Consider the following 15500-nt stretch of genomic DNA (forward strand, 5'->3'; position numbering starts at 1 on the left):
TCCCTAATAGCCAGTGAGGTTGAGCATTTTTTCATATGTCTTTTAGCCATTTGTATTTCCTCTTCTGTGAAGTGTCTGTTCATTTCTTTTTGCTGTTGAGTTGGAGAACCTCTTTATATATTCTGGATACTAAAGACTTATCTGATATATGGTTTCCAAATATTGTCTCCCATTGTGTAGGCTGCCTTTTTACTTTCCTTACATTCTTTGATGCACTAAAGTGTTTAATTTTGAGGAGTTCTCATTTACCTATTTCTTTTCTCAAAAGCTCATGCTTTGGGTGTAAGGTCTAGGAAATCGCTTTCTATTACAAGATTTATGAGATATTTCCCTGCATTTTCTTCTAAAAGTTTTATGGTCATAGCTCTAATGTTTAGATATTTGGTCCATTTTGAGTTAATTTTTGTATAGGGTGTGAGCTATGGATCCTCTTTTGTTTTTTGCATATGGATATCCAATTCTCCAAGCACCATTTATTGAAGAGGCTTCTCTGTCCCAGGTGATTGGCTTGACTGCCTTATCAAAGATCAATAAAATATATCTTAAATGTAATTATAAAATTCAATTCATGCTTGAAAATACATATAAGAGGCTTAATTTAGAACATTCTCCCAAAAATATGCTAATTATTTGTTCTAAAAGATACTATAATGAATATCCTTATATATAGGCATTTATCCCTCCATCTGACAAGCATATATTGAGTGCACACCATAAACCCTGCACTGCAGAAAGGAATGAAGGGAAAATCATTGAAAAACAAATAAAAATGGGGTACTATATGGGGAAAAAATATCTCTAATGCAAACTAGTTCTATAGTTAACAGTAATATTTTAATATTCCTTCATCAATTATGACAAAGGTAGCATACTAATGCTAAGTGCCAATAATGGGGGAGGATATAACAGTAATGATCTTATTTTGCTTTTAGAACAGTGAAAATGTTCTACAATTAATTGTGGTGATGAATGCACAACTCTGTGATTATGCTGAGAGCCATTGTACACTTTGGATGGATTGCTTGGTGTTTGAATAAAACTTTTTAGAAAGTTCCAAAAAAAAAATAATAATGAATGAGGGAACTCTTGACAGTTTTTCTGTCTCCTAAACAATCTTCTAAATAATGGAACATACTTTATGTTCTTTGACAGTAAATATATATTTGTAACATAGTTTATGAGGGGGAGAAATGTCATAGCCTTGTTTTCTGGGATGTGAGAAAAAGTCCTGAGGTAAATTTTTTACAAAATAGAATTTATAAAGAGGCAGAAGTATCTTTTTTTATTCTGGATCCTGGTAGTTCTTTATATACTTTCTAAATATAGAGAAATAATATAAAGAACTACCTGGTATCTTCTTTGAAATTTTCTCCACAGCCCTTTCTCACTCTGGTTTCACACAGTGAATTTCTCTAAATTTGTTGTTGGTTTGTTTTATTTTGTTTTTAATGTCAGATTCAGCCTTCATGATTGTTACTCTATTTTTAAATAGTTTTATAAGTTACTTCATAATTTTCAGTCAGAATTCATAGTAGCATTAAAATATTTTTTCTTTAAACTGCTAGGTGCTTTGTTCCACATCATCCTAAATTTCGGTACCCAGGATGACAAAGTAGCCTCTGTTTGACACGTTTCTGTTATTGTGACAAAAGAAAGGAAGAGTGCAGCATCTCAAGCTGAAAAACAAATGCTACTACCCAGAAACAGTACATATTGTTTTCATTATACATTTGTTTTCATTGGTCAAATCTCATGGTTATATCTAAGAAAATGCAAATAATCTGTGTACCCAGAAGACCACAATATCTGTGAAGAATCCTCAGTGTACCGTAACTATGTAAATTTTACCAATTCATCTGAAAACTTGGATAAAATAGATAAATATATAAAAATGAAGAAAGTGACTCAAGGAGAACTAGAAATACGATAAAAGAATCTGCCCTAATACCTGAAAAGACTACGGGTCCAGCTGGTTTTACAAGCCTCCAAGAATATTTTATACAAAATGATTCAGAAATTAGAAAGAGAGTTAAGATTGCCAATGTCAACCGCTGTTAAAGGTCTAAGATTTTACCCTATTTACAAGCTAACAAGTTTGTTCACTACAGTTTCATGGATGCTTGCAGATGACATGAAACTCCTGGGTTGGAGAGAAAGCATGGCTTATTGCTCACAGCAGTACTAGTAGCCAGAGCAGCAGTATTTGAGTTACCTCAGCCAACTCCCATAGGGCATCACAAATCAGGTTAGATAATATCTACATGCAGTATGGTTTGTTGCAGGAGACAATTCTGAGCTTACAGAACTCAAATCTTTGATAACAGGCATTATGTAGATTATGTTCCAAGGCTATGAGTAAACCCCTCCATTTGCTCCAGAGGAAAACAATTTTCACACTGTTTTCTAGACAGATTTTTTTTTCAATAATCTGGATCAAAAGTAGTAAGTGCCTCTGCTTGCAAGATGTGAAGACACACAAGAAACCCATGAAGAACTGTCTCCTAACAACCAACATAATTTTTATGAAGCCATTAAAATATTAACACTAAAATGAGGCCAAAAGAGCATAAGCACAAAAAACTATAGCCGACTCTTCCTTACAAACAGACATAAAAATGTCTACAAACATAGACATAAAAAACCAATGTCAAGAACGTGTGGGATTTATCTTAGGTTGTATCATGTTGGAAGAATGATACAATTAGAAAATCTGTCACTTTAATTCATCCTATTAAGAAGAAAACATACAAGCATCTCAATAAGTGCGTTTCTTTAACTTGACCCATGAAATAATTATGTGGAATATTGACACAAGAATTCAAATTTTCTTATTCCTTTAAGGGTACTATTTTCACTGCAACAAGCCTCTTTTTTCACCAGAATATATGGAAATATATACAAAATATGTGTATTTGTTGTTTGTACATATAAAGTAACATTTGAAATATTGAAGTGTTTTTAAACCATATCTTTAAAGCATTTATCATCAGTTCACAATTGTAGGTTGTGCTAAGTCTGTTGAAAAGTGATTCCTGGTGCAGAAGCTTCTCATTCAATTAATTTCAAATGAATCCTTTTATGGAGTGAAGTGTTTGTATGTATTAAAATATATGCTTCATTAATTGTTATCATAATGATTTTAAGTGTACTATCTGTTAGACCGTATATTGTAATGGGGTGATATGGCCCCTCAGGGGGAAAAATTGGTTCTTTACAGACAAAAAATAATATTACCTGTAACAAATGATTTGCTGCCCACCATAGTTCAGTCCTACCTGATAAGTCTTATTCCTTACGATTTAATTTTTTTCATTAGGGAGAAAATGGAATTTAAATTATATTTAAATTAATTTAAGTAATCAGTTCTTATTTATTGATCCAAATAATTAAATTTAATTTAAATTTAACTTAATTTTCCTCCTTACAGGGGTGATAATACAAAACAGGATTGAAAAACACTGTTCTTGACTAATAGTTCCTTGAAGACAGGGACCATGTCTTAAAATTCCTTTAAAGCCTCAGCTACTATCATATAGTACATTTACTCTCCATAAATGTTTAGTAAATTCCATTGCTTCAGTTTCCATTATTCTGATAGTCTATTCGAAGTTGTCAACTGCCTTTGAAAAGCAACTCTTGCATGAAGGAGACAGAGTTTCATAACCATTCATTCAAACTCAGAATGGTAGACTTGTTGATTTATTTAGAAAAAAAATAGCCATTGTAGGAATAAAAAGCCCTGGTGGAAAAAGACAGCGTCTTCCTCATATAAAAAGTATCAGAGGCGGTGCTCCCCAGACGCCAGCAGCTGCGCTCGCGCTCAGCTGGAGCTCCCGGTGGTCGGTAGGGTCTGCGAGTGCATCCCAGGCGCCTGCACCGTGCTGTCCCGAGCGGCATGCAGGACAGGAAGCTGGTACCCGCTTTGGGAATTTGGGGTTCCAGACAAAAGCACAGCCTCCCAACTTGCCATATGATTATGGCGCCCTGGAGCCCCCCATGAACGCGCACATCATGCAGCTGCACCACAGCAAACACCACGCCGCGTACGTGAATAACTTGAACGTTACTAAGGAGAAGTATAAAGAGGCGCTGGCAAGGGGTGATGTTACAACTCAGGTAGCTCTTCAGACTGCACTGAAGTTCAGTGGTGGATGCCATATCAGTCATACCATTTTCTGGACAAACATGAGCCCTAATGGTGGCAGAGAACCCAAAGGGGAGCTGCTGGAAGCCAGCAAGTATGACTTTGGTTCCTTTGATAAATTTAAGGAAAAGTTGACAGCTGTATCTGCTGATGTTCAACGGTCAGGTTGGGATTGTCTTGGCTTCAGTAAGGAGCTGGGAAACTTAAGATTGCTGCTAGTTCTAATCAGGATCCATTACAAGGAACAACAGTTCTTATTCCACCGCTAGAAATTGATATATGGAAGCATGCTTATTACCTTCAGTATAAAAATGTCAGACCTGATTATCTAAAAGCTATTTGGAATGTAATCAATTGAGAGAATATAACTGAAAGATATATAACTTGTAAGAAATGAAATGTTAACTATTACACTGAGTATGTAAAGCCCGAGTATTTTTATAACTGCAGAATTTGTAACATAGTAATATGCCTCTCTATTGTAGCATTTCTAAGTACTGCTTATTAAGATATTTCACGAACAGAATTCAATTATATAATTTCACATTTTAAAAATTTGGGCAACTGTTTGAGAAGATTGAGTACTTTGATTTGGTCTTTTGATGAGCTTTTTTTTAGAGAGCTGAAGTGGCCTGTGAGGTTATAATTGTTTCATAAAAGCCATAAAAAATATCCCATCCCTACACTCTGGGAGCCTGTAGGAAAGCTTTTATAATTCTGTTCTATTGCATTTATAGGAAGCTCAGTCTTTTGCCCAGTTACTCAACTGTAAAACCCAATGGAAATATTCAACTCTCAATTGAAAAAATGTTTTTTCTTTTTGTAAGTAATTTTCTGTTTACTATCATTTCTGATAGATCTCACCCTGTGGTCTCTAATTATTGATGGTCACTGTTAATACCATTTTATCAATTTTAAAAAATATAATTTGATTACTAATTGAGAATTGCCTTATTATAAAGAGGTAGTTATATATTTAAATTTTTTGAAGGCAAAAATATAAAGACTTAAATGTGACATTTTGTCTTCAAACATTGATATAGAAATATGTGTGTATATGTGTATATATATAGAAGTGTCAAAATGGGCAAATTAGTGCCTAGTTTATGTAATCAATGACAGGGATTGAACCACAGTTTATCTGGGTCGCCAACTACCCCCCCACACCCACTCCATCATCTGTTCGTCCTATTCATGAGCACCCCCTCAAGAGAACTGGCTGCTTAGGACAAGGCTAGCTGTATGGCTCCCTCAGGAACAGAAATTATTTTCCTTTATTTTTAATGTACGGCCGCAATAAAAACTTCACATTGTTTTGTTTTTTCAGCAAAGGAAAAAAAATGTACTCATAAAACAGCAAGACAGCATGTCAAATCGTGTTCCTGTGTAGTTTTGAAAGTAGAGCTGGAGGTTATTCAATGTAGCAGGGATACTTTTTGTATTTGGTTTAACGTTGTCGTGCATTTTCCCATGTTGTTTAATCATTGTTATAATGATTTTTAATTGCTATATATTTTATCAATTGGACATTTCCTAATCTATTTTAGAGCTCTATCACTAGATATTTCAGTTACTTTCTATCGCCAAAAAATGATTTGGTGAGCAACTCTGTGCACAACTGAAGGCTTTTCCTTCAGTTGAAATATTCCTTATGTGTTTTTCCATGTAAGGTAACTCTTAAATCTATTTAGTAAGAATGTTTTCTGGGCGGGCCACGGTGGCTCAGCAGGTAAGAGTGCTTGCCTGCCATGCCCGAGGACCTGGGTTCGATTCCCCGTGCCTGCCCATGTGAAAAAAAAAAAAATGTTTTCTAATTTATTTTTTTATTTTCATTTATGCCCCAAATTTCATTTTTCTATTTTTTTTTCATGGAAAAATGGACTAACTTAGCAGTTTCAATACTGAAGACTGAAGTTTTTAAAAACTTTTCATTCAAGGTACTTTTAGAAAATTCAGTTAGGAAAGTAAGCTTTTTGAATTGTCAAAAGTGTTGATGAGAGTATTGGTGACTGTATGTTTGTTTGTGTGTTTATGAATTGAAAAAACTTCGGAGATTCTGATGTTTATCCTTAATATACAAGAGTAAGGTGACTTGCATGAAGCTCAAATGGGCATCATCTGCTTGATGCTTGCCTATATGAACAAGGCAGGGAACTCTGTCTAAACAGACTATCTAGAAAACTGTACCTTTTGAAAGATAGGCATTTGAATACAAGCAGTCTGTTAGGTCATGGTTTCTATCTACTTAGCTAACATATATGCAGACATTACTGGTATATATAAAGCTTTTTGACTCCTACTTACCTTTAAGAATCTAAAAATGTTCAATGCTGAAATTTCTTTGGGGTTCTATTTTTGCTTTTGACTCCAGGAGGAGAGAATGGGGGAAAGCATATTTCAGTAAGATATTTGTTTTTGTCTCCATGTCAAATAGATTATAAGAGACTAAGATACTTTAAAAAACTCAGCAGAACATGAGACTTTTAAGATTCTGTTTAGCCCTGTTTTCATAATAGAAAAGAAACAGAAGAAAATAAAGTTGCAGTTTCTTTCATAAAGGAAAAGTGCTCCTTCTTCAAGAGGGTTTCTTGTGTCGTGACCAAATACTCCTGGATGCGCACACAACGCCTTAGAATGATCAGTGCTGGAAAGAACGAAGCAAAACTAATACTGTTTTTGAAACAGTCTGTGATTGTTGTGTAGTAAACTTTGATGCTGAGAGATTAAAACTTTATTGCAAATGCAGATACTCAAATTCTTGATCTTGAAAATGAGCTTTGAATTTCTGTGGAGCACCTTTTAAAGAGTAACATCAAAACCGTAAAATTTCAAGTGAGATTGTTGTGTATTGTAATTTATAGCTAAAATTAGGGATAAATATGTTTTATTTTCTTTTAATTTCAGGGTGAAATTACTGTTTTGAGAAGGCTCTTCAGAGAATGTTTTATAAATTACTGTTTCTCATTATTATCATTATAAGCCTTGTATACAAGTTTTTGTGTAATTAGTCATTAGAGAAACAGTTATTTTACTCTGATAATGATATGGTTTTGTGTGTTAATAAAAAACCTATTAATCTTTAAAAAAAGTATTAGCAACAGTAGTGATAAAAATGAATAATAAGAATCTAACATTTATTGAACCCTTACTAGGGACCAAGCACACTGTATTTTACATGCATTAACTCATTTAATCCTCATAATAGCCCTATGAACTAGGTACTTTTATTATCATTTTGCAGTGGAATCTACTATTAGTCACCTGACTAGTATTCTGGCAATTTTTCTGATGCATTTCATGTAAATTTACATTCTAATGCTAAAAAGGTAAATAACAGCGTCTGTGAAGTTTAATTTTCTTTTTGTCTGATTTTGAGAAATTGCAATTAAATTTATAGCTTTGGAAATTCCAAAATTATTTCAAACATCTATTCATTTGCTACCCCATTTTAAAAAAAGAAAAACCTGAAAACTGGAAGAAATTAACATTAATCAACCAATGATAATTATCCACCTGCCTATAAAAAATTTTTAAAAACTTGTTGCCTAAACCATCCCGGGTCAACATTGCCGTCTGGTTTTCATAGATTAAAATTTTCTAATCCAGTGTTTTCCTTCCTACACTACCTTCTTTTTCCTCCCTTACACTAACGAAGGAAATTAGCATTAGGCAAAACATTTTTAGAGTAAAACGGGCGCTGTTAGTAATTATATCAGGATAACTGAGGCTGTTTGGGGGAAGCTAGACTGTACAATCACCTTCCTCATAATATATTTAAAGTTTTGCTCCACATCTGCTCTCAGCTTTGCTGTTTTCTACAACTATACCATTAATACCATTACTTTTTTGCACCAAACAACTGAAAATTCTGAATCTGAAGAATCTAAGGCCTGTAAATAATCCTTTTGAGAGACAAAGAAGTCACATCTTTTAATAATAATTTTTAATAATAATGTCACCTATCCTTCAGCCTATACTTGTGAAGAACTTTTTTTAAATGTAAATAAACTACTCTGGGAATATTTGTATTTGTATATTAGTGTCTGAATATTAGAAAAACTCTCCCCACTTCCCCTTTTTCCTATACACAAACAGAAAGTTCCCTTTCCTTTTACTAAAATACTGTCTACTATTTTGAGATCAAAGGTTATATACTCTAGAAAATCTGATAAGACCAAAAACCCCTAGTCTCACGTTCACTAAAGTACAATGCCCACAGGTTGGTGCAAAGCAATCCATTGGAGTGTGAAAAGATAACATTAAAATGTATATTATGTTTATCTAAATAGAAAAATAATTAAGCTTTACTAGTATTTAATAACTGACACTGGCATTCTCACTTACCTGCCATGATGGTATACAATGTTAGCTAAGGGAAACTGGAGTGTTTGATATTTTCTGTATATTGGAATATAGTGGCATTTATATATGCCCAGTTTAGTGGATTTGGGGTCACATTATCTAGTTTTAACTGAACTACCAGCACAAAGTAGACAAGAGCCTTAAAAATAGCCTGGAGGAGATAAATGAAAGAAAAGAAGGCAATGTGAAATGGTGGAGAGGAGGCTGGGAGTGCAGCCTAACTAACTAGTAGGGGTCATCTTAGGCCATAATCAACAGCCTGAGCCTGCATGTTGCCAATTCAGCGTGGAGCCCAGGAGTGGACTTTCCTGAGGTTTCTTATCTGAATAAAGGATGAGATACACTGCTCTTAAAAATTTTTTTTCAATTCTCTAAAGAGGTAACATTGAAAGCTAATACTAATAATGCAAACAAGGAAATAGAAGGACTGACATATCCTAGTATAAGCTTTTTATAAGCCACAAAAAAATTATAAAAAATCAAATGAAGTATGATCGGAATTCAGGTAAAAATATTAAAGTTATCAAAAGTTATTTGAAATGTGGGTCTACAGTTTACTCTAAAATATCATTTATGTCATCTATATCTCATCCTTTTTTATGTTGTATCTTATAATGTACATAATAGAAGGAAAATGTAATTTTAAAATAGATATACGCATGTTAGAGTTGTTCCTGATCAAAGAAGTTTGGCTTTAAATTACCGTACTAATACCCAAGTTAATGCAACCTTTCTACCAGAATAACCAGCCTGATCTAGAGCACAATATTTACATTACCTAGTTGTTAAAATGGATGAATTGAATTCAGAATTTGCTTCAACATAGAGTTTCTCAGAACTGTTATCACCAGAATTGCTAGCAAGTATCAGAATTATGTCTTTATCTTTTTGTTCATTTTATTGTGCTGTCCCTGCTCATTAAGGCTAGTACTAAGCACAGAAATACTTAAAGTAGACAGTCAATAAGGAAAAAAATAAAGATTAATTATCAGGTTAACAGGTCTTAGAAAATCGAATTTTGCTTTTTAAATGCCTTTGAAATTGCATATTGGACAACCAATAGAAACAGGTTACCGTTGAGAAAATGTATACTTTATCTCAAAGTGATTAGAATGTAAATATTACAAAGAAGAAAAGAACATTTCAAAATGAAATGTCATGTTACTCAGAAGTGTCATATTCATTTAGTAACAAATGGCTATAGCTTACTCTCAAGATTTTCTTTTTATGTACCAACTAATCTACTAAGTTGGTACATAAACTTAGTAGTTAGCATAAGTCTAACTACTAAGGTACCTTAGTAGATAGACCTATGCTTTTAGGTTTATGAAAGTTAATACTAACATTAATGATATTATACCTGTCCGGTTTATTCAATGCTAAAAAAAGATGAGAAACTTTTCCCATTGAATTTTGTTCAGATAACTCAAGTGAATTAAATTCTCACAGCATGATAAGGTTAAGTCGGTGATCTGAAATTACCAACAGTAGTTGAAACAGCAGTTGTAAAAATAAAATATGCATAAAGTGTAAACTTAGTACTCTCAAATGAAATGATTACATTTGATCCTCACAAATTTCTGAAGTAGTGGACAGATGATATCATTATAGATGAGAAAACGGGAATCCAAGGAGGTCAAATAACTTGCCCCAAGTAAGTGATAGACCCAGGTTAGACTCCTAGGAGACTACCATATCTCTTGCTCTTTGCTAAATTTACTGCTCCTGCCCTTAAAATCCTTAACTAGAAGAGAAATCTAATAGTTGTTTCATTGAAAAACTGTCAGGAATATAGTACACAACTCAATGAAATCAAGGTATATCCTGTTCATGGTTCATACTGAATTTCCTTTCTGAGCACTTGTCTGAATTAGCAAGCTTTAAATTAATATGTGCATACATCTTTTAGGTTTCCACAGACGTGCCGCTCCAGTTACAAGAAGGCAGTTCCCACATGGTGCACATAGGATGGATTATCTGCACTTTGAGGACGATAGCCGTGGATGGTGGTTTGACATGGATATGGTGATCATCTATATTTATTCAGTGAACTGGGTCATTGGATTCATTGTTTTCTGCTTTCTTTGCTATTTTTTCTTTCCGTTTTAGGAATTTTCATATCTTAATATAGTTGAAAATCATATAAAACCTCGATGATATAAATAACAGTTACTTAAACATATTTTAAAATGTGCTTTGATGTTTTATAATGTTACATTATAAAAATTGTTGGTGTTTTACAGAAAGTCTGAAAATAATAGACTTATTTATTGATGTTTTCCATGTAACAAACTAAACTTATTCAAGAACTAATCTATCCAACGCTTAACAGCAATGCACTATTAGTTTCACAGTTCTTGGTTTAGGATTTGAAGTTCCAATTTTACAATGTCATTTTTATACTTATCTTTGTTGTAGAGATTGAGGACTTTCCCTCTATTCAAAAATTGTCAAAATACAAAATGATATGATAATTTGGTTAGATAGTATCTCTACTGATAAAATATTTAGTCAATCACTACTTATTCTCAGGCAAATTATATGATTAAAGGTAAACTATATTCTCTGGGAACTAATCTAGCAGGGTATATTTGGGTTTCATTTCCAGCCATCTCTTCCTATGTCCCCTTCTCTCATAAAGAAACCTAATTATCCTTTTTGTGCAGAGCTAATAGCTTTAGTGAAACATTTTTTATTATTACAAACCACATAATAGTCATTACATTAAAAAACTGTGAGACTAACACCCACCAACAGACACTTTGCGGGGGGGGGGGGTCATAATTTAACTCTTACAGAATTTCAAGATTAATCACTTGAAGAAATGATTTACTGACTTCCAGTAGTCTGAAAGAGCAGTGCATGTTCAACATGTAATTAAAGTGGTTCGTTTTAACTACAAGGTTGTGAAATACATTGTAAATGTGCAATAAAGAGTGACTTTTAAATTTTTTCATTGTTTTTACGTGATTTAATATCTGGAATGAAGATATGCTGGAAATAGGCTTACAGACTTGTAATCTGGCATTTATTTTTATTTACTATTATTATAATCCTTAGAATTAATTTTTCCCTTATTTTTTTAAAAAAGAGTTAAATTATCCCTGCAAGGGAAGAAACACTGGGCAAGTGTCCCTACTTTAAAAGTGAAAAAACTGAAGCACATAGAAGTAAGTTTATTTTAGTCACTCTGCCAGTCTTTGAGTAACTTAGGACAAAAAATGTTGATTATGAACTACTAATTGAACATTCTTACACTGTGAAATCTTATTTCTGATAATGCAGTAAGCAAAATTTTACATAAGAAAGGGGAACCTGGCCTAGCACTAAAAAATACTACCACCATTTAAACAAATTGAGATGGATCAGGCTTTAACAATTCAGTCAAAATTTGGCCTCATTACCTCTGACTATATTTTAATAAAAGCACCTAACTGATTATATGTAATATTCTAAGAAATATGGATGAATGAATGGCACATATTTTTATTCTAACAGTTTTTATTTTATAACTTTTATCATATTTAAAATTATATCTGTGAAAGAAAACAATAGTGTGCATTAGACATAATCAAATTCAGAGTGCAGAAAACCAAATACAGCTTAGAAACATAGAGATAAATTTGTGCTCATATTTCATAATAAAATACATAAATAATTTGTGCTTGTAGTCTAGTGACATAACTAATATCTTGGTGAAATAATAGACTATCACCATAGCTCAGTATTATTACCTTATAAAAATAAGAATAGATATTTATAAACACTAATATATTGCTCAAAGTAGAGGCAGTATAAGGTAAAATATCAGACCTCCTAAAATTATATCAGAACTGAAAAATTAAAACAAATATGGATGGGGGGAATAGTTAAGAGTTCTAAAATAAATTGCAGGGCGGGCCATGGTGGCTCAGCAGGCAAGAATGCTTGCCTGCCATGCCAGAGGACCCGGGTTCGATTCCTGGTGCCTGCCCATGTAAAAAAAAAAAAATAAATTGCAGTCATTTCCCAGGAAAATAAGTCTTGATTCATTCCCAAGACTTCATTTACTTTATTTACTTTAATTTATACATAAATTAAAAGTAAAATAAGTAGTTTTATTGATTTTTCTGTATCTAACAAAATTGGTCGCCAGTATTTTTGTTTGTCAGGTCAGATTTTTGATAGATCTAAAAATCTATCAATTTATAGATCTGTATCTATAAACTAACTCTAAAAATATATACATATGCATACATACATACACATAATGTCCTTTAATAAACAGCCTTTTAAAAAAGCACATTTTGGAAGCACATTCAAAATGAATTAGCTGAATGCATCTTGATTATATAACTTGATCTAGTAATTATGTCATTTGGCACATTAGAAGTAAATTTAGAAAATGATTACGTATTACCAATTTTACTTTAAATTATTTTAAAATTTTATCCAGATAGAGCTAAAAGTTGCTAAATCTTCGATATAACGTTTCATAGAGCTTCGTCAGATAAAACCTAAAATGAAAAGCCACCAGTTTTCTTCTGGCATCTAGCACACAGTAGCCATTCACTAAATGATTGTTAAATTTATAAACAAAATACATGAATGAGCTTTACAATAAAACAAAATTATGCTCTTCTCATTTAGAGTCTTTCATAGTATCAGACACATTAAATCTCATTTTCCAAAAAAGGACTAATAAAAGGGAAAAGAAGAAAAATCATAAACCAAAGGCAATATTGTCTCCAAGTAATGCATATAAGATTAATTTTTGAGCTATCACTGTTAACAATTTCTTTTTCTGTGGAGTTTAATTGTGGTGAAGCTTAATTTAAAACATTTTCATACATTCATAAAACCAAAGAAAAACATACCCAAAATAAGGTATATTTCTGAATATTTTCAGCTGTTAATTTATTTCTTTAATTTAAAAGCAAATTCACAAACCCAACCAGTTTGTTTTTTACTCAACAAAATCAAGAAGAATCTAAATAAATATAAAAAACCATGAGAATTTTTCACTTCTGCCTGAGACTCTTGGTTCTAAGATACGTCTAATGGCATGACAAAAAAAAAAAAAAACCCAGTTGTTAAAAACTTTTTCACTTAAATGTTTTCTGTATGTTTAAATGAAAAACAAGATTCTTAAACTTGATTATCTGGATCATTTGTTAAGAAATTCCTAATAGAAAATTTTTCTCTAGTTAAAGGCAATGGCAGTTAGTCTCTGATTCTTCACAGAATTATGTACTTGAAGCCAGATGTGACAGTCATCTAGAAAAGTATTTTTAAGGGTCTGAATACTTTTAACATTTTCAATTAGTACTGTTTCTTGAAGAGTTTCTGATTTTCATTAAACTCAAAGAGCATTACACTTCTACCAATGTATGCTTCACTCCAGAATGCATTTGTTTTCCTCTTGCTTTTTCCTGAAGACAACAGTTGTAATAAGAATTATTTTTATACATGGCAGTACTTCCTTTTTCTTGCATAGATCCTTTGAGAAACATCAAGAAGTATCTTTAGACTTCGATATTATCATCGTATGATAGTAATATGTACCCACTGCAATGGGTATTTTACCTTACAGTCATGTGTCTGTTATAATGTCAGGAAAGCAAATACCTTGTCATTTCACTGTTCTTTAGGATCTCTCATATGGTACAGCAGACATACTTTATTGTGGATCACCTTTCTTATTTCGACACTTCTAAAAATAGTTATTGAACTGTTATTATGAAGTTTGTGGTTCCTCCTTACACATGTATCCACTGTTATTTATATACAGTAAGATACTGTTACTCCTTCTAAGTTTCCCTTTTCACATTTTTACAAGCCTAAAAGCACCTCACCCAAAGACTTATCTACCCAAATAATTATCTATTAAGTAAACAGAATGGTTAAATATCTGTCTGCTAAGATGAATTGATATTATTGGTAACAGCATTGCAAGAGATAATATTGCTATTGTAAGAGCCCAGTTAATTTTCCACTTGCTTTACAGGTATCATCTTGTCTACCAACAAAAACAATTAAGAGGCACAGCTGTGGTGAATGGTGTGTCCTCTGGATCCTCCTAGGGTAGGATTGCAGATCTGTCATGCTAAATCTATTCTAGCATTGCAATCCCCTCAAACCTTTGGATACCTTTTTCTAAAGTATAACAACTTCATATAAAACAGTACGGCTTTGGGTCTGTTTTTTCTTTAACCAAACAACAAACCAAAGTATTGGTGCCCTTCCTAACCCTTTGAGCTAAAATATTGAATCTAGAATCTCTGATTAGTGAACCTGTAATAAGTTCAGCCCAATCCAACTTTATCTTCCTTCTGCCGTGATCACATGTCCTTAAAATTGTTTCCCCTATATTTCTATATAAATTGAAAAAAATCATACAGTTCATGTTGTTGTGTATCACATCTCCTTGTGAGACAATTTTTACCTTATCTTTCTGGGGCCTGTTTTAACTTAAGTCTAGTTATAGATGTAGAAACAAAGGAGAATTGTGGGGGAGTCATGGGCATCTTGCAAGACAACTACCTCAAAGGAGGCCATTTCAGGTTCTTTGGGAAAAAGGGAGCTAACCTTCTAAGGCAGAGATTGAAATGAAGGACCAAGACGACTGTGGTAGCTTGAATTATCTATCCCAACAAATACATGTTCTTAATCTTAATCCACATTCCTTTGGGTGGGAAACCATTTGTAAATAGGACCTTTTAAACATGTTATTTTTAGATAAGATGTGCCCAGCTGAATCAGGGTGAGTCTTAATTCATGTTACTGGAGGTCTTATAAAGAGAAGAAACACCATAAGTCAGAAGAAAGCCTAAGGGAGCAACCAGAAGCCAGAAATTAGTGAAAACTGAAAAAGTAGACACAAGGAGAGAAAAAGATTGCCATGTTACAGGATAGTACAGATACTATCCAAGGTACCCCAAGGATTGTGACAAACTAGAACCAGAATACTAGACTTTGGGGAGAAAGCATGGCCTTACTGATTTTAGATGACCTT

General features: G+C 33.0%; 1 protein-coding gene and 1 pseudogene across 10 annotated transcripts in view; both read left to right on the forward strand.

Annotated features, from left to right (window-relative positions):
• Positions 1-14842, forward strand: part of RNF180 (ring finger protein 180) — a 337143-nt gene extending 322301 nt beyond the window's left edge. For 9 of the 10 annotated variants that reach the window (XM_077117280.1, XM_077117281.1, XM_077117289.1 and 6 more), the window contains one exon: positions 10416-11458. In XM_077117280.1, coding sequence (XP_076973395.1) covers positions 10416-10615 — 200 coding nt within the window. In that variant the 3' untranslated portion in view covers positions 10616-11458. Of the gene's footprint in view, positions 1-10415; positions 11459-14492 lie in introns of those variants that run through there. The other variant, XM_077117279.1, reaches the window with a different exon arrangement.
• On the forward strand, positions 1771-5040 carry LOC143646289 (superoxide dismutase [Mn], mitochondrial pseudogene; annotated as a pseudogene).
• Positions 14843-15500: the final 658 nt, after the last annotated feature.

This window comes from Tamandua tetradactyla, chromosome 9, assembly GCF_023851605.1.
Source record: "Tamandua tetradactyla isolate mTamTet1 chromosome 9, mTamTet1.pri, whole genome shotgun sequence".
NCBI classification, from domain to species: Eukaryota; Metazoa; Chordata; class Mammalia; order Pilosa; family Myrmecophagidae; genus Tamandua; species Tamandua tetradactyla.